General features: G+C 51.8%; 2 protein-coding genes across 5 annotated transcripts in view; one reads left to right on the forward strand and one right to left on the reverse strand.

The window, feature by feature from the left end:
* C1H7orf50 (chromosome 1 C7orf50 homolog) overlaps positions 1-21,350 on the forward strand; it is a 99,939-nt gene that overhangs the window by 16,251 nt on the left and 62,338 nt on the right. The window lies entirely within an intron of this gene.
* Gper1 (G protein-coupled estrogen receptor 1) lies at positions 15,031-20,213 on the reverse strand. Of its 4 annotated transcripts, none has more exons than XM_048330516.1 (2): positions 19,421-20,213; positions 15,031-17,144 (listed from the first exon to the last, which is right to left on the reverse strand). In XM_048330516.1, exon 2 carries the CDS (start codon positions 17,029-17,031, stop codon positions 15,913-15,915), a length of 1,119 nt encoding a protein of 372 aa, XP_048186473.1. In that variant the 5' UTR covers positions 17,032-17,144; positions 19,421-20,213; the 3' UTR covers positions 15,031-15,912. The 4 variants fall into 4 exon arrangements, with proteins under 4 accessions (XP_048186473.1, XP_048186467.1, XP_048186461.1 ...); XM_048330510.1 differs by having other exon boundaries at positions 15,031-17,464; XM_048330504.1 differs by having other exon boundaries at positions 15,031-17,467.

The following is a 21,350-nucleotide window of genomic DNA, read 5'->3' on the forward strand; positions in this document are numbered from 1 at the left end:
TTTTCCAGGGTGCTGCTCCTCTTTCCATCCCTGCCCTGAGTTGGGGAGTGCACCTTCTCCCCCTCTTCTGCATGGTGCATGAAACTGTCACGGGCTCATTTTAGCCATCCCAGAAGGTACTCACATCCAGACAAGCCAGCCCGCTGTTGACCTAGAAGTCAGGAAAGGCACAGTTTGCGTTATCTTTTGCAGGGCTCCTTGGTAAGTGCTTCCTGACTACCGATTGCAGGACACACTGGCCTGGAATGGGGGATTTTTCTGGCTTCCTGCCGATGGCCAATGTGCCTTTGTGACAGACACGGAGCTTTCCTGCGTGATTCTGTATGACAGGTAGAGGGGATCCAGTGACACTGGTGGGGAGCAGGCAGTTCTCCTGTGTCCTCCTCCTGCATCTGCACACGTGCTGGCTCCATGTCCTAGCTTGTTGGCTGGAGGCTGACCAGCTTTTCTCACTGTAATGGGAGTCTGACCTCTCACTCCAGGCCAAGGAAAACAGGACCCACCTGCCCATCCCCCCGCATCCAGCTGCTCTTACTGTTCTACTTGCTGCTGTGGGCTAGGGAGATGCTGGTGAGCCTTCCTTCCTCCTGGCAAGCAGAAAAGAACTCAGCAAATGTAATTTTAAGCAGTAATGTTTGTTTCCCTGAATTGTACATGATCAATGTAAAAAAGATTAAAAACAGAAAAATGTGCAGGAGAAACTGAGAAGACAGGATGTCCCCCCTGAGGCTCTACAGTCACCTCCGGACTGTACCCTCTTGGGCCTTTGCTGTGGCTTGGGCAGGAAGGTGCCCATGCACCTGTGTTCCAGTGGGAACCAGGTGCCCTTGTGGCATTTGCCTTCTGGCCCATGCAGGGGTCCCCAGTACCTGCTCCTGCCCTTCCCTTCAGATTATGTGCTCCAGAAGGAGGCCCTGGAGGTACAGAGGTCTTGGCTAACATCTTCCTCATCTGGAAAGATGTTGTCTTGGAGACAGGAGTGGGCAGTAGGGCTCAGTAGGAGTGTGCTTGAGACCCGGCTGCTGCTCAGGGAAGGGGAGGCCACTCCATCCTGTAGCTAGAGTAGCTCCAACTGTTCACACCATGCCTGACTTCCAGTGATGTGTCCCCACCCATGGCATGGGAGTAGGAACCACTGTGTGGAATTCCTCCCCCCTTCTGAGTGTGACTCAACTAGAGCTAGAGCTTCTCCTACATTTCCTAGATCCTGGACCTCCTTGTTTTGCCTCAGTGGCTGGGGCTGTTTTACTGGTGTGTAGGAGTTGGGGAGAGGTCAGCTGTCATGCTGTGTGCCTGAGTGCCATGTCCACCCATCACACCAAGAGCCATATGGGGTGATGCGGGGTGCTCAGGGAAGTAGAAGGATGGGGCTGCCTGGCAGACAGGGTGCTTTGCTAGTGTCTAGACCAAAAGTCAAAGGACTGGGAACAGGCAAGGTTCAGGATGAGGCCTGTGGCCCTCTGCTGTGCTCCAGTTTTTTTTGTTTTTGTTTTTGTTTTTTGCCAGTCCTGGGTTTGGACTCAGGGCCCAAGCACTGTCGCTGGCTTCTTTTTGCTCAAGGCTAGCACCCTGCTTCTTGAGCCACAGTGCCAGTTCTGGCCGTTTTCTGTATATGTGGTGCTGGGGAATCAAACCCAGGGCTTCATGTATATGAGGCAAGCACTCTTGCCTCTAGGTCATATTCCCAGCCCAGTGTGCTCCAGGTTTTGTCGCCTGTGACAGTCCTGTGACGGCAACCATGTTGGTTCTCACTGCTGGGAAGTGCATTCACCGCCAGCAGGCAAGGTGGTTGTGGGACTGGACACCAGCTTGGGGCTTAGGGGCCAGATGGGGTTCTAAGCATTGGGCCTCTGTGTGCTCTCAAGAAGGCTTGCTGAAAAGGCTTAGCCAATTTATGAAGTCAAGTGTTTAAAAATAATCATGTGCTCATTGTAAAAGCATGAGGAGTACACATATGTAGAACTTGGGTCAGTGTGGTGGATTGGGTGATGGGGGGGGGGGCAATTTTTTCTGTTGAGACAGACTACACTGGGAGAAACAACAGAATGGCTTGAAATACCAAGCCCCAAAGCCAGAAATAAAGATAGCACTCAGAATCAGACCCTGAGTGCCGCAGAAGCCCAGGGCCCCAAAGCCATCCCCAGTGGGGCAGTTTTCACAAGGATCTCCCAGATGCCCTTGGGTCAGCTGGTTGAACTGGGTTCCCATCCCCAAAGCCAAGCATCTCTACTTCACTGTGCATTAGGGGACCTTGGCTGCTGGTCCAGGGCAGGAGGCAGAGGCCCTGCCAGCTGAAGTCTTTCCTTTACTCTACCACTGTGGTCCAGGGAAGAAGCAGACAAGCAAAGATGTCCCCATTATTGGTTGGTCTTGTTGGTGTTCTTGTCACTTGCCAGGTCAGCCACCCTTGCTGCCTGAGAGGCAGGGTGATGGGAAGGCCACTGTTAATTAGATTGCATGTCTTAGTTGACCATGTGTGGAGCCAGATCCCCTTAAATGTTCTGATCCCTAGTCTTACTGAACCCCGGGTCCAGTAAGCCCATGTTCATTGCTTTTAAAAGCATCCAGGAGAATGTGACCAGGCCTCCCTTCTTTTTAGCTGGTTGCACTGGCTCTCCTAGACTCCCTCCTATCTACTCCTGCCTCATGAAGCAGACCATGTACTTCCAGGAATGCCAGTACTAGCCGAGCTCCTTTCTGTACCTGGCTCTGGCCTGTCTCCCTCCCGCCTGCCTTCCTTCGTGCCTGTCCTTCACTTGATGTCGTCCTCATTGCCATCACTCCAGCCTTGCCCTGCATAGTGTCTGGGGCACATGCAGAACTCTGAGAGACTTCTGACCTGAATGGATTCTGGGGCGCCCTTCTGGCTGTAGTCTGATTACCCTCTGATGCAGATGCATTTTGAACCTTTCAGGAAGGTGTGCCCACCTATCTGTGCTCTGTGATATTACTGGATGCTCTGGTGAAGAAGAGCTTATGGCCTCCCTGGGCTCTGATGCATGTCTGCAGGGACGAGGTCTCCCTAACTTTTTGCCTGGGCTGCCCTCAAACCAGGAGCTGCCTGGGGCTGGGGATATGGCCTAGTGGCAAGAGAGCTTGCCTTGTATACATGAGGCCCTGGGTTCGATTCCCCAGCACCACATATACAGAAAACGGCCAGAAGTGGCGCTGTGGCTCAAGTGGCAGAGTGCTAGCCTTGAGCAAAAGGAAGCCAGGGACAGTGCTCAGGCCCTGAGTCCAAGGCCCAGGACTGGCAAAACAAAACAAAACAAAACCAGGAGCTGCCTGAATAGCTGGAATTACAGACATGTACCACTGTACATGTACAGACATGTACTTGTCGCACGCGCGCGCACGCGCGCGCGTGTGTGTGTGTGTGTGTTTGTGTGCTGGCACTGGGGTTTGAACTCAGAACCTAGGCTTTGTCCCTTAGTTTTTTTTTGTTAAACATTGGTGCTTTACCATATGAATGAACTACAGCTTCATTTCCCTGGCTCTGTGTGTGTGTGTGTGTGTGTGTGTGTGTGTGTGTGTGTGTGTGTTCTGGGAATGGAACTTTTTGAATGCTGGACAAGTTCTTTACCATCAAGCCACACCCTCAAACCTTTTAAATTTTTCGTATTTTTTTGTGTTAGGGATTTCTCCATGTTGCCCTGGCTGGTCCTGAATTTGCATGCTCAAGTGGTCCCCCTGCCCTCACTTCTTAATAGCTGGGACTATAGTTGACACCACCGGGGCCAGCTTGACGTCACTTACTTAATTCTACCCCCTAAAAATAAAAACACACTCATAGTAAAAATACAGGAAACATGGAAAAGTTTGAAAGAAAAGCACTTGGTATGTTTCAGCATATTTGTAATTTTTTTTTCCCTGAGCACTTTCAAAGGCAGGCATGGCTGGCTTTCAGGTTGCATACAGAGCTTTGCGCAGTGACCTGGGCAGTGGCTAAGATCCAATTGACTGGTGTTTTGAGACTGGTCCACAAGCATCCGAGGTAACGTCAGGCCACTGTGGGGACCCTGTCTCAGGTGTTACCTCAGATGACCAGGTGGGTCCCTAGCCTCTTGTGTTGGGAATCCTGTCCCATGCTGATGGCAGAATGGGCCAGTGCCTAGGTCCCTAGATTGCAGCTGTGTCCCCATGGCCTGCTTGTCTGCCCGCTGCTGGGTGTGTGTGCTGTGGAGTCTGTCACCGGTGTCTTATACTTGTTGGTCATGGTGCACGTTTGGTATTCTCATGTAGGTTGCGTTTTCTCCCAAGGTGCTAAGAGCTGGTTGGGTGCATGTGTTCTTTCCCAGGGCATTGAGCAGTGCTAGGCATGTCTTTTTATTTATTTATTTATTTTGCCAGTCCTGGGGCTTGGACTCAGGGCCTGAGCACTGTCCCTGGCTTCTTTTTGCTCAAGGCTAGCACTCTACCACTTGAGCCACAGCACCACTTCAGGCTTTTTCTGTGTATGTGGTGCTGTGGAATTGAACGCAGGGCTTCATGCATGGTAGGCAAACACTCTACCGCTAAGCTACATTGCCAGCCCCCTGGGTGTATGTTAATTACAATTGTTTCATGTCGTTCTCCCATGGATCTCCATACTGACAAGATAGAAACATGCAGGTGTACACATCTGCCTTTGCCTTCCCTCCAGAGAAGATTGTTTCTCTTCCTCACTGCTCAGGGGAGGCCTCTGATGGTGCTGTGTCAGACCAGAGAGCTGTCACCGTGGCTGCTGAGGGCTGTGCATTTATTGTGCCCACTGTGACACTCACAAGGGGTGACAGTGACCAGCCTGCCAATGTGCTCAAGGAAACTGCTCTACTTGGGGTGTGAATTCCCAGAATGGAGACATTGGGCTGCATATTTGCACAATCTTTTCAGAATCATTCTTGAAATGGCATGGAAAGATTTCCCAGGGTGGAGTAGCCGCAGCTGGGAAAACAGTCATGGCTTTGAAGATGTTTTCCCAGGCACCGAGCGTACATCTCCTGCTGTTAGGAGCACGGACCGTGTCTGGCTGTACTTACTGAGCTCCTAGGACAGTTAGTGGCAGAAAAGCCTTTTCCTCGGAAAGCTGGATGGTGGACTCCTGTCAAGAGCTACTAGTACCCAGGTCCAACTGAGAGGAGAGCCTGGGATGGGGTGGGGGGCGGGAGGGAGGGGTCTCTCAGCTGTCACAAAGCCATCCACTGTCACAGGTGAACAGCCTCCATTCTGTGCTCAGAAACACTCGTGCAGTGAGTTGCTTTTGATGCAGTGCCCCACCGAGTACATGTCCTCACCTCCCCACAGCCCCGCCCAGGGGCACGTCCCTTCCTCACGGCCCCACCCCTGTCAGGAAAGCACAACAACCTCTGTGAGCTGGCTAGGAGAACATGGTGGTCCTGGGCCACCCCAGCCAGCTCTGACAGAGCCTGCTCAGAATGCAGGGCAGAGACAGTCCTGTGCCGTGGCTTCGTAGGCCACACGGAGCCCCACCCTTCTGTCCTACAGTTATCCCAACCTGGAGGTGCCAGCCTTGACTGTTCAGTCCAGGGAGCCACCATGCAAGGTCCGGATTGGGGTGAGCCCTGGCACTCCTGTGCCCTGCCTCTGGCATAAGGGACGTCTCCATGAGGCAGCATGTGGAAGGTGGCAGGTAGTGCTTGCATGAGGTGAGCCATACATATTCCGCATTCCTAAACATTAAGTCATAAGTGAAACCACAGGCTGAATTTCCAAGTCTTAGCTTTCCCACCAGGAACTCCAGTCCCGTCAAGTCTCATCGGCACATACCTGATGATACAGTGAGCTTTGGGAACTGAGATGCAAGCTAGGGCCACTTGAAGGTGGCCTCCTCAGCCTCTGTGGTTCTCAGATGCTTCACTGTGGCACAGGGTGGCCAGTGTGTGTGTTTTTGAAATCTGCTTATTGAATTATGACCCCTGCTTCACCATCAGCTGCTGCTCCTTTCATGGTTTGCACCTGACATACCCACCCAGGTGAAACTTTCACCCTGGCCCAGATGATCCCTTCGGTGGCTCACTGTAAGACTTGGCTTTCATTGTCTGTGTGACCATGTGCAGAGGGTTGCCAGCAGTGGTGGCCTGCAGTGTCTGAGGCTCAAGGCACCACTGCTTGTGGGACAGAAGGCACTTGGGAATATTCCCGGGCCATTTAGGCAGCTACAGAAACATCCATCCCTGTGACCTGTACGTGGTATCCACATACCCTTTACATAGAAAGATATCTCATCCATGGGAAGTGAAGATCAGCAGGATCAAAGTTTGAGGCCAGCCTGGGTAAAAAGTAAGACTCATCTCAACAAATAAGCCAGATGTGGTGGTATACGTCTGTAATACAGCTTGGAAAGCATACATAGGATGAGCAAGGTTTGAGACTGGCCCAAAAGAAAAAACTAGGGCTGGGAATGTGGCTTAGTGGTAGAGTGCTCACCTACCATGCAGGAAGCCCTAAGTTCAGTTCCTCAGTATCACATAAAAAGAAAAGACTGAAAGTGGCGCCGTGGCTCAAGTGGTAAAGTGCTAGCCTTGAACATAGAGAGGCTCAGGGACAGTACCCAGCCCTGAGTTTGGGCCCCAAGACTGGTGAAAAAGACTGGATTTGTAGCTCAAGTGTTAGAGTGTCTGCTTAGCAAGCATGAGGCCCTGAGTTAAACGTTAGGACTGCCAAAATAAAATACTGTCCACTTTCTGGAAGAGTCATGTGGGTGACATGTGGGGTATGTACATGTGGTACATCCACATATGTCTGTCTACATGTGTAGCTTGGGGTTCTACTCTGTGGGCATCTCATATAGTCCATGGGCTTCCCATGCCCACCCCACCCCCCTGCCTGCAAGCTGGGCTGCAGCCTGCCCTGCCAGGTTGTCCAGCTTCCCAGATGCCTCCTGGGTCCAGCTGCGGTTGTTTCTATCAGTTCCCTCCGGTGCAAGTCGCCAGCATGTCTGAGGAGGGACATGCGCTTGAAACTAGAAGCAGGGTTAGCAGTGTTTCTATGCATATAAATTGAGTTTCCCTCTAGTTTGTATTTGGTAAGAAATCTAATATGTGGTACTCTTGGTCTTTCTTCCTCAAGACAAACACAGCACAAGTACCAATTTATCCACACAAGTGATTTGAGAATTGGATCAGTTCTGAGAATCACACAGCCTTTGGGGACCTTTAAAACAAAAAGAAAGAAAGAAAATAGGACTTTGTTGAAGATAATGAATCGGGGGAGTTGCCTTCCACATTATAGCTGGTGCCTGGCTGCTGTGCTCTGTGGGTGCAGGGTAGAGGGGGCGCCTGGCATGCCACAGCACCCCTCCTTTCCCCACACATGGTTGAGGGTGGCTCCCAGTGAGCATTTAATCCCCATCACAAAATACCCGAGAGAAAAAACTTGAAAGCAGGAAAGGCCAGTTGTAACTCACACTTCCAGAGGGTTCCGCCATGGTTAGCAGGCCCCATCCATCTTTGGGAACAAACAGGAGAGGAGGTACCAGGGCGCCCTCTGCCCTTCAAGGGCGTGCCCAGTGAACTGCTCCCTCCTGAGTTCCTACCGCCTCCCTGCAGTCACCCGGGGCCTGAGCCCATCACTGGCATCATGGCTGGGTCAGAGCCCTCACTGTCCACCCACATCTGCACCAAGCCTTCATCCCAGTAGCCTTGGGGCAGGGGGTGGCAGGGGACATCAAGGCCCGAGATAGAGCACACATGTTGTGCTCATTCCTGGCAGATTAAACTTGAGAGTTTTGAAGACGTTGGAGCAGAGGAATGCAGGATGCTCAAGGTGTGTCTGTAGGAGTTGGGGAGTGAGTGGCTGGGCCTGAGATGGTCAGCTCCTGAGCCCACTGTGCTGGCGACCTCCCCCCAGGTGGAAGCATAATAGGAGGGGTCAGGGCTACAGCTGCCCTGTGGGAGCGTGCTGAGGCGCGTGTGTCCTGACTCCTGGGCTGGTGATTGTTGAGGAGGTAGGTAAGGCAGCCTTGCTGTTCTTCTCCATTCCTGCACTTCCTGATGGCTTCCTGTCATCCACCACCTGCCTCCTGCCTCCAGCTTTCTCATCTCCCCTGCGTATGGGAGCTCCCTGCCACCCTGCTGGGTTTTAGGGCAGACTCTTGTCTCCATCCTGGTTTTAAAGACAGGTATATGAAAGATAGAGTGAAGACTGAAGCCTGTGTTTGGGCAGTGGTGGGGACTTCTGGGTGTTGCTCTCTCCTATCAGCTTGGCAGTGGTGGGCTACAGAGGGCCTCCGTCTATGCAAGCACCATAGCTAGCCAACTGCAGACATCTGCCACCAGCTAAGAGGTGGCGCTGCGTGTCAGTGCCTATGCCTTCTTTTCCTGCTCTTTGCAGGGCACTCTTCCCATGCCAGTCTCAAGTGCCACACTAGAACTTTACATGCGTGGAGGTAGAGTCTGCATCAGGTTCTATAGTTGGCCTTCTTTGGCTACAGCTGTAGATTGTTCTTTCCCTTCTGAGGCTGCATACTCTACAGAGTGCCTACACTCCTGTTAATAACTGGAGTTGTATTCTATTGCCAGTTTTCTTTGGCAATTACAAACAGTGTTGCAATGGACACCCTCATTGAAGGCATTACCGGACATGCTCAGGAGTCCTTTGTACCTGGAGTGGGTCTTGGGTCTTAGGATCTTAGAGCTGTGACTCCTGTCTAGTAGAGAAGCTGAGGAGTGACTGCAAGATTTAGTAATGGCTCTGCAATCAGGTACAGGTGAGGCTGTCCAGGGCCACTCGCATTTGCCACATGGGCATCTCCATTGGAATCTGACCTAGCAAAATGAGAGAGCAGGAGAGGTTATGAGTACAAAATCGAAACTATAGAGGTGATGTCCTGTGCCTGCTGCTGCATTCTGTTCCCTAGCATCACTTCCCCAAGTGTGGCCCACATACAAATGGGTGTTCCAGGGCGTGGCTGTCATCCCATGTCCCCTGAACCCTGGCCAGGCCAGTGGACACCTCAGTGGCAAAGCACACAATGTAGTTTCCTTGATAGCACTTGAGGTGGCCAGACCTTTGTGTTGTTGTTGTTGTTAGTTGTGAGGCTTGAACTCAGGGCCTGGACACTGTCCCTGAGCGTTTGTGTTCAAGGCTAGAGCTCTACCACTTTAACCACAGCTCTGCTTCCAGCCTTTTGCTGGTTAATTGGAGATAAGAATCTTAAGGACTTTCTTGCTCGTACTGGCTTCAAACCATGATCCTCAGATCTCAGCGTGATTACAGGTGTAGATGCCTTCCCTAGGCTTTTTAATAATATCATGTGTAAGTAGCATTTCATCATGGCCATGGGCGTGTCGGTACATGTGTGTTTATATGTGCTTAGGATTGCACTATGTAGTCCAGCCTGGCTTCAATCTTGTGATCCTATCCCATCTTTCAGGTGATGGAATTACAGGTATGTGCCACCAAGTCCAGTTTCTTTGTGTTTATGTGTTTGTGCCCCTGTATGTGTATGTGTGTGGGTATATATATATGTATATATATTCATAAATGTATGTATGTACATTGTCAGAGGCCTGGGTAACAGTGAGAGGGCCTTAGAATTCCATGTACTTGAGTTAGCAGCCCCAGGGATGCAGCGTGTGCAGTGGAGTGGAGTGCAAGGCCATTGCAGACAGGAACCTCTAGACACATAGACATTGACTTCTGCTTTCTCAAGCTTGCTTCTTGAAAATATCCTGGAATTTCCTTTGCCCTTTCAGGATTTCTGTGTCTTTGAGAAGTTCATGCTTGGGTACCTGGGTGCTTTCTGGCTGGGCTGGCCTAGACCACCTTTAGGCACTCTGGGAGACGTGAGTCTAGGGTTGGCTGTTGACTCCATATTCAGCCAGCCTTGGCTGTGGCTTTCTGAGCTCTGTAGGTAGCACAGAAGGAGAGGGGTGGTGGTGTGGTGTATCCTATCTTGATGGACATTTGGGGGCTGGATGTATTTGAGACAGCAGAGAATTCTCCATCCTGTCTAAAGACCAGATGTCCCATGTAGGTGATGGCTTCCTCCGTTCTCTGATATCACTCTCCTGGCCTGACCTCCCCCTGAGGCCTTGGGGCCCTCACCTCTAGTGACACTGGAGGAGCAGCTAAGGTCCTGAGGACAAGGTGTGCCCTTTGTGGCCTTTGAACAGGTGACGGCCATTTCCCCTGGGACCCTGTGCTGTTACTTTGCCATTACCATGGCATTACCCATGCTTTCCCCCATCCTGTGGGGAAGACACATGCCCAGGTGGGAAACCTGCCCACATAGGAAATTGGAGAGCAGGCTGGAAGTGGACTGGGCACTTTAGAAGCTACCCAGGCTGGGCATGGTGGTACCTGCCTATAATCCTGCCTAGTCAGAGTCATCCATAGGACACTGTCCAGGCTGGCCCAAGCAAAACTGTGAGATTATCCCTAAAATAAATAAAACAAAAAGGGCTGGAAGAGTAGCTCAAGTGGTAGAATCCTGCCTAGCAAGCAAGCATGAACGAGGCTCCCGAGTTAAAAACCCAATCTAAGGCATGTTCTGTACAGGAACAGAGCCACAGTTGCCCACTCTGTTCTGCCCTCACTGTTGACATGTCTCCCCTTGGCCCATTGGCGCCCAGCAGAGCCAGTCCCCCCGTGTGAACCTGGGGTTGCTCCAGGACCAGCAGCTGATTTCTAGTGATAAGTTTCTGGTTGGTTCCACCCTGGGTAAGGGCGTAGGAACACTGGCAAGTTTGGGAGCCCTTTTGTTCTGTGTTCCTGTGGCTTTTGACACCCTGTTCACAGAGGAGCTCCCCACCCAGAGGATAATGGCAGCTTGCTGAGTAGCTCAGTGGCTGATGCTTTTCTGACACCCAGGACTGGTGTGGGGAACACTGAGGGCAGTTGTGTGTAGTGCACACACCTGTGTGTTTGTGAGTGTGTCAGCCCAGAGTTGTCCTGCGAGGGCACAGTGGCTGTCATGTCCCACTCACTGCTCAGACTGGGTGCCGTGGCTGCCTGTGCCCATCCCGCTATGATGGGACCTTTTCCCTCACTTGTTCCTGCCCAGAGCATGCTGCTTGGTAGACCTAAGCTATGGGTAAATTTGCTGCTCAGATCATAGGCTAGCTGGTCCTCTGGGTATAGTGCTGTGGACTGCTGTGGCCACTGCACCTCTTTTCCTCATGTTCCCAGCACATTGTCCCAGGCTGAGTAAGTGATGTGCCACCGTTGGCCTCCTTCCTGCACCTGGCCCCATGTGGTGAGCAAAGAGGTCCAGCTTGTCAGCCCAGGCGCCCCAAGTATGCGTGCAGCTTCCCTGGCTTCCTGTGGACAGTGCCTCTGCAGAGAACTGTCTTTCACCAGTCACACCATCCCAGGGGATGATCTTCTCTTTTCAGCTTTAATTTCTACCAAAGTTCTTTTCTTCTATTTTAAATTTAAAAGCATACCAAGGTCTGGGAATATGGCCTAGTGGAAAGAGCGCTTGCTTCCTATACATGAAGCCCTGGGTTCGATTTCCCAGCACCATATATATAGAAAATGGCCAGAAGTGGCGCTGTGGCACAAGTGGCAGAGTGCTAGCCTTGAGCAAAAAAAAGAAAAAGAAAAAGGAAGCCAGGGACAGTGCTCAAGCCCTGAGTCCAAGGCCCAGGACTGGCAAAATATTAAAAAAAAAATTTTTTTTTAAAAAGGCATACCAAAAGACACCCTTGATAATTAGCTCCCAATGTGGAAGAGTGAAAAAAGCTAGAATTGCCAGGCAGTAAGTAAGCAGAGAAAACTTTAATTAGCAGCTTTACAGTAGATGTCAGAGAACAGCTTCAAGGGCTCCAGATGGCTTAACCCTTTTCCTTCGCAGCATGCTTCCCAACTGCTGTGGAGAGGAATAAGGGTGCTGTTGGAGCAGCATTTATGCAGAGCTGAGCAAGGAAGCATCCAGGAAGGCCAGCAGCAGGGCATGGCCAGCTGAGTTTACCTGGTGTTTGTTGAGTTGTAACTTGCTAAGTATGTGCCCATCATTTTAGCAATCAGCCACCAGTGCTGTCATGTTAGGATGTCGGCTTCATTCACAAAAGGACTCCTCACTCATTGGTAGACACATCCTTCCCCTTCCCACAGTCCCCGGCAGACACACACTGCCTTTGACTTCACTTGTGGCAACTTGTCACTGCTGCTCTTTTATAGTGAGTGACGTCCCATGGTGTTACCAGCAGTTACCAATGTGCCAAAACCAAGCATGCATGCCAACATTCATCTCCCTAGCCCTCCACTTCCATACTTTCTGCAGTCATTTGTCTTCTTAGACCACCCAGGTCTAAGGTTTTTTTTCTCCCTCCTGGTGCTGGGGACCTGTGTTGCATTTATCTACCAGCGCTCTCCTCTCCTGGTCTGGAAGCCACTCGTCTCAGCTCTTAGGACACTGGCGTCTGAGATGTACTCTGGCTCCTCGTCATCACCTGGGGTTTTTCGGATCTTTACTTCTGACCTAAGCTAGGTTGGCACATAGGAGGCACCCTGTCCTTCCTAGGGTCACGTCTAGACTCTGTCCATCCTCTGGAAGATGTTAACGTAATCACAGAGGGAGGACTGTGTCCCACTGTGGCAGCCGGCGCAAGCTCTGTGGGTACCTTACTCCTCACTATGCCCCCAAATGCAGCCTTCGTTGGGAGTACCTGCCTGACACGAGCTCTACTCCCCCCCCCCAACTTTCTCCTTCACCATAAGCCAGAATCCCCCACTGCTCCCAGTCTTCCTGTTTATTGTTTATTCACATTATATTTACTTATCTATTTATTATTGGAATGGACTTGTGGGTTCTTATTTGAGACTTTATAGTTCTTATTTCTTAGTTATTCAGATGTTCCCAGATTTGGCCAGCGGGGTCCTTGGGTTGCCTCATGACACCTCTGCATGTCGCCTCGTCCTTTTCGCTGAGCCTCCATACCTTCAGGGCCTGGTGTTCCAGGTATACCCGCAACCCCCCTGCCCTGCTGGAATGGGCCACATCCTGGGGGGAGGGGGTGTGGAAAGCAGCGCTGGGCCTATGTGGCCGCTCCCCTCCTTTTCTGGACTTAGTGGGCAGAGCTAGAGGACATAGGAGCCCCATATCTGTGTCTGCATGTGCCCTGTGCAGACATGCTCAGACCCAGCACACCGACATACAAGTGCATGCACCTTCTTATGTTGGAAGTCCTCCGCTATTCCCATGGAGTTCTTGCCCGCCCCTGCTTCCTTAGGTTCTTTCTCCTCCCTTCCTACCCTGCTCGGAGCTCAAGAATAGGAGCAGGTTCCCTCAGGTGCTCAGTCACAGTCCACCACAGTTGTTCCAGAGCTGCTGGGAACTGCCTGCTGGGCTTTGGCTGGGGTCCTCCCCACTCCTGGCTTCCTCTGGGACTGAAGGAGTCCTGCTGGTGAGTGCTGAGGGACTGTCTGCCCTGCCCCTGTTCCTCTCCAGGGCCTGGTTAGGGATAGAAGGGCTGGGGTGGGTCAAGAGTTCAGCACAAAGGAAAGTGCTGGAGTCGGTTCAGTGCTAACCAACCATGCCTCGAGCACTTACAGTTATGCTCCAGCTCCTTGTAGGGTTTGCACAGCATTAGTATATAGAGAGATCTCTGTTGAGTTACCAGGAAGCAAGAAGGCAATTAAAACGCCTTGATTTTATCTTGTAGCATTGGTGCCAAAAATAATGAAGTTAGCCTCAGCTTCCAGACAAATGCTGACAGTAGGGCTGGGCGGGCTTTCCCAAGAGCTGCTGGGCTTGCTGACCTGGGCTCCAGGACTCCTCAGGGGCCCTGGTCTTCTAGGTGCCTACCTACCCTGCGGCTCCCATGAGCACAGCTGCCATTCAGCCAGTGGTCCTAAACAGCTCTGCTGTGGTAGGATCTGTTCCATTCCCACCTGCTGGGGACTTTAAGGCCAGGTTCCCAGGCAGAAGGTGGTACTTAAGTGAGCGGCATCTGTCCTGGGCAGCAAGCAGGGCCTTGGGCAGAGCTGTCCAGATAGACAGCCCCTGCCCTGGCTTAAAGAATGACTAGCGGAATTTAGATCAGGAGGGTGGCCTCGGCCAACCTTTGAGTGTCCAGGCTGCCTGAGGCTGGGCCTGCCCTTCGCTACTGTTTGACACACCACACACTTGTCCTCTGAGTGAGGCGGGCCACATGGACCTGGGAGCACCCCTGGAAGGGCAGACAGGAAACTCATTCTCCCTTATTCCTTGTCTGTTTCCCATCCTGCCACAGCTCTAAGTTAAAGGTTGATCTCCAGTTTGTGCACATTTAGGGTGTCTGTGCATCACTGCCTTTCAGGCTAGATTGAAGAGTGAGGAGGGCTGGGGATATACTTGAAGCCCTGGGTTCGATTCCCCAGCACCACATATACAGAAAATGGCCAGAAGTGGCGCTGTGACTCAAGTGGCAGAGTGCTAGCCTTGAGCAAAGAGAAGCCAGGGACAGTGCTCAGGCCCTGAGTCCAAGGCCCAGGACTGGCAAAAAAGAAAAAAGAAGAGTGAGGAGCTGACACCTCATGTACTTGCAAACTCAAACTCAGCATCAGAGTTACAGCCCTGCCTCCCTGCCTGTGATTTGGAAGGTGTCCTACCAGCAGCACTAAGGTCACAAGGGGGAGTTAGTGTCAAACACATGTCTTAAAAAAAAACAAAAAAAAAAAACAACATTACTAGGACTGGGAATATGGCTTAGCAGTAGAATGCTTGCCTTTTTTCTTTTCTTTTTCTTTCTTTTTTTTTTCTTTTTTTTTTTTTTTGCCAGTCCTGGGACTCAGGGTCAGGGCACTGTCCCTGAGCTTCTTTTATTACTCAAGGCAAGCACTCTACCATTTGAGCACAGCACCACTTCTGGCTTTTTCTGTTTATGTGGTGCTGAGGAATCAAACCCAGAGCTTCATGCATGCTGGGCAAGCACCCTCCCTACCACTGAGCCATATTCCCAGCCTAGAATGATTGCGCCCCGCCCCCCAAGCTTATGAATATCCCTGAGTTCAACCTCTAGTACCACCACCACCACCACCACACACATACACACAAAAGTTTAGTACTCAGAGACAATTCGGCGCAAGTGCAGGCAACACCCTTTCTGGCATCTTGGAAGTGCCATGCAGTTTGGATGCTGGCCTCTTGGGATTTTCAGGATGGCCATGGGCTTTGTGACACTGTGCTGAGGTTCTCCTTCATGAGCAAGGAGCCATCCAGGGCTGTGCTCCTTCTGCCTCATCTTACCCATGGAGCCACGACTTAGAGCAATTGGAGCATCAGCATGTGACTGCATTTTATTGACAGACATAGAACAGTACTGGCCACCATTAGTTTTTCTTTCTAATTTTAATGAGATTGGTTTATGATGTCATGGTTGCAGAGGCAAATTCTCAGCTACACATGCAGGGCATCTCACCACAGCACTCTGCGGACTGCCCTCCACATGCACGGAATTGTCACCCAACGGGCAAGAGCTGCAGGCGAGCAGGCTGCCCCGCCCTCCCCGTGCTCTGGTGTGATCCACCTTCTTCTCAGTGGGCCTCCAGTGCCCTGGCAGCCCATGCACATGAACTCCCATGTCACAGGCATACAGAATGTATCCAGTTTGGGTTGGTTTGGTTGAGTGTGTTCTGTCTCCAGACTTCATCTCCGCCCAGATCACAGCCATGCTGCAGATTGGCCTTGTACTGCACCAAACCCCCATCTGTGGCTTCCATTGGTCAGTGGCGCGATGGTTTCCACCTCAGATGCAGCGAATGGAGACAGAGCCAGGCAGCTACGTGGTCCTAGGTCCCCTGAGGTCAGAGGGCGGGGCCCTCAGCTGTCATGGATTGGGGCTAGGCAGGACTAACTCAGGAGAGTAGAAGGAGGCTCCCCTGCAGCCCTGAGGGGTATCCAGCAGAGGTGACTGTCTGTGAGGCACTGAGGCCGCCCCTCCTGCCCACCTAGCCCAGGTGTGGGTGATTACCTTTCAGGTGAGCTCCTCACACGGCACTGTTGAGCCTCACATCCGACTGCTCAGCGCTGTCTGGGATGACCGCCTTCAGGGCAGCATGGCAGAAGCGGTTCAGAGCTGGCAGCGTGGTCTTCTGCTCCACATACAGCCTGAGCTTGTCTCTGAAGGTCTCCCCCAGAAAACTGTAGATGAGGGGGTTCAGGCAGCTGTTGGAGAAAGCCGCCAGGTTGACGATGTGGCCAGTCAAGGGGTAGGCATGGCGGAAGGACTGTTTGCAGGGTGCGGCCCCCGGCTGTGTGCGTTGCAGGAGGTGGACACTGATGAACACATTCTCAGGCAGCCAGCAGATGAAGAAGACCAGGACCACGGCGAAGATCATGCGGAGTGCTTTCTGCCTCCGTGGCCTCAGGCCTCGGTGCTTGTGCGCTTTGACAAGCACACGGACGATGAGGGAGTAGCAGAGCCCGATGATGGCGAAGGGGATGATGAATCCCAGGGTGATCTCCAGCCACTGTACCTCCTTGACGTCGGCAAAGCAGAAACAGACATCCTCTGTGTGCTGTAGGTGCACAGCCGTGAAGGGCACCAGGGTGGCAGAGACAGAGGCCATCCAGATGAGGCCACAGCTCAGCCTGGCATGGTGCTTGGTGCGGAAGAGGCTGGAGCGCATGGCTTTGGCTAGTGCAATGTACCTGTCGAAGCTCATCCAGGTGAGGAAGAACACGCTGCTGTACATGTTGATCTGCAGGAAGAGGGACATGAAGGTGCAGAGCACGGCAATGTCGTAGTACTGCTCGTCCAGGTTGAACACCTCGATCAGGGAGTCAGCCACCAGAATGAGGTCCGCCGCCGCTAGGTTGATGAAATACAGGTCCGGGATGGTCATCTTGTCACGGAAGCTGATGTTGACCACCAGGATAAGGATGTTGCCCACGAAACCGATAGGGAAGAGGAAGATGGTATAAAGGCACGAGAGGAAGAGGGCAATGGCATACTGCTGGTGCTCAGAGAGCTCCCTGGTCTGGTTTGCCAGGGCAGCACCAAGCAGTGGATGGGACAGATTGAGGGCTGGGTCTGTGTTGTTGCCAGCTGCACTGCGCAGGTGAATCCCCACACTTATGGCGTGGGCTGGAGCAGTCACATCCATGGCTCCTGTGGGTTCTCAGGATTCACTGAGAGAGTCACAGACAGTGTGAAGCACTGGCTTCATCCTTCCAGGAGAGCTGGACATTTGTCCAGCAGGAAGAGCTGTAGAAGAGCCTGGAGACAGTTTGTCAGTCCAGAGTCTAGTGGGGCACTTGGCACATGTGTCCCTGTCTGAGCACCTGCCAGCAGCACACAGGACAGGATTAGGCCATCGTGTAGCACAGGCCTGCAGAAGCTGGGCTGGGCAGTGTCACAGATGCATGGGGAAAGGCAGGGATTCTTGGCTTCACAGTGGTGGGGAGATGTCCCAGAGCAGAAGCAGAAGCACATGTGGACATATCCAGCTCCCTCTCCTGAGGGCGACCCTGGTAGCAGGCTATTTGGCGGGGACAGGCTCAGTCATGGCCTCCAGCTACGGGAATCCTGTCGAGCTACTGCTGGATGGGACAGGAAATAGGGTTATCTCAGCAGCTGTGGGAGAGAGAAGTAACACAGAAGAAAAGGAGCCCAGCTTTGCTGAAAGAAAGGTGGCAGATCCAGAAATCTGGAATTGGAGCAGTCTTTTCCCTTGCATTAAAGCCCTTTCACTAATGGTAGGACTGTGATTGGATGCCAGAAACAAAGCTTTTTTTTTTTTTAATAGATAGGATAATAAATAGAAGAAGGGGGAAATGGCCATTGTTGGGCTGTATAGCTCACTGGCATAGCATTTGTCTGGCATTCTCGAGGCCCTAGGTTCCATTTCCAGGTCTATTTTTTGTCCCGGGGCTTGAACTCAGGGCCTGGGCATTGTCCCTGAGGTTCTTTTTGCTCAAGGCTAGCACTTGAGCCACAGTGCCACTTCTGGCTTTTTCTGTTTATGTGGTGCTGAGGAATCAAAACCAGGCCTTCATGAATGCTAAGCAAGCACTCTACCACTGAGCCACATTCTCAGTCTTCCAGGTTTTTTTTTTTTTAATAAGAAATTACTGTTTTGAGAAATGTTGGCCAGGCATGGTGGTACAGCCCTACAGTTCCAGAGATTTGGGAGGTGGAAGCAGGAAAACCATTTAGGCTCAAGAGTTTGAGGGCTGGGAATATGGCCTAGTGGCAAGAGTGCTTGCCTTGTATACATGAAGCCCTAGGTTCGATTCCCCAGCACCACATATATAGAAAACGGCCAGAAGTGGTGCTGTGGCTCAAGTGGCAGAGTACTAGCCTTGAGCAAAAAGAGGCCAGGGGCAGTGCTCAGTCCCTGAGTCCAAGGCCCAGAACTGGCAAAAAAAAAAAAAAAGTTTGAGACCAGCCAGGGCAACTTTAGTGAGACTCACATCTCAAAAGAGAAGGTGTAAATTTTTATTTAGTCTTTTCATGCATTACTCTAAAACCTAGTATATTTTCCTGCTGCATTTTGTGACTGAGACAATGAGTTTTGCTGGGGTGAGGGAGGAGGACTCAGAGGTGGGGATTCCTGCCGCTTTCTAGAGCAGCACCCAGGCTTGCAGTGTTCTCAGGACCACACAGCACGGGCAGAATCTGTGTTGTCAGATGGAGGGCAGGGGAGGTAGCGGGGAAACACAGGAAGACCCTGTGTACACGGGGCCACACTGCCCTATGATCAGGCCCAAACTGGAGAATGTAGAGGAATGAGCTCACCTAAAGGGTTCATGGCCTCTTTGAGTTCTTTATTCACCATCCCTGGCTCAAAGCAATTTGTGCAGTTGCGTCACTGTGTCCCAAGACCCCGCCTGGTGGCCCACATCTGTGGGGTAAAAATGTCTGTGTTTACCTTCTAAAATCTGCCCCCAGCACTGTCTTTGCCGTCTTTGTGGGTATCCTGCAAAGTGTCTGTATTTAGAGCAGAGCCCCCAGCTCACATTGTTCTCTTACTCTACCTGAACTTGCCAAATGAGCGGGATGGGACTGGAGAGGCTCTGAAACACACTCACTGCCTTCTTCCCATGGGACTGGGCTGGTCTTTGGACCAGGGCTTATGTGACCCTCCCCACCCTGATAGTGTCCTCACGGAGGCTGGCCAGAACTTACAAGTACAAAGGGGGGCATTAGACAACTTGGTATCATTTTGTCTTAAGCTTCTGCACGTTTCCTTCAGGTCTTCTGGTTAGTCATCACTAACAGCACCCCCTTTCCCAGGCAGCCTTCAAGTGATACCCCACCTTGCTTGGGCAGAGTGGGCAGAATGCTGGGTCCCACTGTCTGCTGTGTGTGAGAGACCCACAAAGCCCCTGCTCTCTACACCCAGAGTGGCCACTCCCAGGCCACCCTTGCTGGTGCCTTTCCTCCAGAAGAGGGGTGTGGATATTCTTCCCGCTGTTGCCACAAAGGACTGCTGCTTCAGGAATCCCTCAGGCAGTGGGGCGCAGGGCCCAGGGCAAGGATGCAAATCTTACCTGAGCCAAGGGCTGGGTCTTCCTGAGCCGTCTGGGTTCTGAGTAGAGATGTCCCATGTTCCCACTCGGGAGCTCGTTGGAGGGCGCTTGGCACCCGACTGTCTCAGAGGGACCCTGGGCACGATGTGGGGGCTTGAGGATAATGGAGGTAGCAGCAGGCAGGGAGGAGGAAGCCTCCCTCAGAGGGAGGGGAGCCTGCCTGCCCGCCCTCCTGCCTGCTTGCCTGCCAGAGAGCTCCAAAGACGTGCTCCCTCCGCACCGCTCAGGCTCTGAGAGCGAGAGCTGTCTGGGCCCTGGCACAGGGCCGGCTTTATAGCCTCCCCAGCCCTGCTCATTGGGCTCTGCTGGCCTCCTTTTAAGGCCAGCATTAACTGTTTCTTTGCTGGCCTCTTTTTTTCTCCCATCTCCCATACAGCAACAAGCTCACTCTGGTATTCATGTTTACATGGAACTTTCCAGTGCAACTGTTTTTCCTCACCCACTGACACAATTCTCATAAGTCTAAAGGGGTTGTAATAGCCATGTTTGTCATTTAGATAATAACCTTTCATCATTTGTCAAAACACCACGATATTTTTGCTTTAGCAACTTATTGGTTTTTAAACTAAATGCTGAATTTCATAACTTAATACATAGTAGGAGGTAAATATAGCCTAGAGATTTATGTTATGACTTTCACAAACACATTGCAGAAAGAATTTTTTGGTGTGTTTTTTGTTTTTGTTTGCCAGTCTGGGGTCTTGAACTCAGGGCCTGAGCACTGTCCCTGGCTTCTTTTTGCTCAAGGCTAGCACTCTACCACTTGAGCCACAGTACCACTTCCGGCTTTTTCTGTGTATGTGGTGCTAAGGAATCGAACCCAGGGCTTCGTGCATGCTAGGCAAGCACTCTACCACTAAGCCACATTCCCAGCCCCTTCAGGAAGAATTTTAAACCCAAGAAATGTCCCCTTCCCTCTGCTCCAAAGCCACCTGCCCTCTCTGCTCCCTTACCCCTTCCTGCTCTCCAGCTTAGTGCCGTCAGAGGGGAGTCCCTGATGACATGGCTTGTGTCTCCAAGTGCCCCACCTACTGGTAGTTGCCCTTGCTTGTGAGTCTGAGCCCAGGGAAAGCTGCTGAGACGTGAGGAGGCAGGCATTGAGAGAGAGGCAGAGATGCGGGAGCAGGTGCCAACCAGCACTGGGACGGGGACCTTGAGTGCCTGCTGCTCACTTGTTGCCCTGTAAGCCTGCTGTAAACGGCTTCAAGATGTTCTGAACAATACTGACTTAACATCTCTCAGATACTTGCTGAGGAAACTATATATGCATTATGTATTTAAACTTTTTTAGCATTATTCATTTATTTATGCTGGTACTAGAGTTTAAACTTGAGGCCCGAGCATTGTCTCTTAGCTTTTTTTTTCTCTCCCTTTCTTTCTCCCTCTCTCTCTCTCTCTCTCTCCCCCCCTCCCTCTCCCTCTCCCTCTCCCTCCACCTTCCCCTCCCTCCCTTCCTCTCTCCCTTCCTCTCTCCCTCTCCCTCTCCCTCTCCCTCTCCCTCTCCCTCTCCCTCTCCCTCTCTCTCTCTCTCTCTCTCTCTCTCTCTCTCTCGTCCTGGGGCTTGAAGTCAGGCCTGGGCACTGTCCCTGAGCTTGTTTTATTGCTCAAGACTAGCAGTCTACCACTTGAGCTATAGTGCCACTTACAGCTTTTTCTGTTTATGTGGTGCTGAGGAATCGAACCTAGGACTTCCTGCATGCTAGGCAAGCACTCCCACTGCCGAGCCACATTCTCAGCCCTGTTTCTTAGCTTTTTCAGGTGATAGAGCAAGATTGATGCTTTGCCACTTGAGCCACAGCTCTACTTCCAGCAATTTGGTTTTTCATTGGGGATAACAGTCTTACAGACTTCGCTGCCTGAGCTGGCTTTGAACTGGGATCGAACTGGGATC

This window comes from Perognathus longimembris, chromosome 1, assembly GCF_023159225.1.
Source record: "Perognathus longimembris pacificus isolate PPM17 chromosome 1, ASM2315922v1, whole genome shotgun sequence".
In the NCBI taxonomy this organism is placed as follows: Eukaryota; Metazoa; Chordata; class Mammalia; order Rodentia; family Heteromyidae; genus Perognathus; species Perognathus longimembris.

Coding starts and splice junctions, on each gene's coding strand:
- Gper1 (XM_048330516.1), bottom strand. CDS start 17,031: ATGGATGTGACTGCTCCAGCCCACGCCATAAGTGTGGGGATTCACCTG.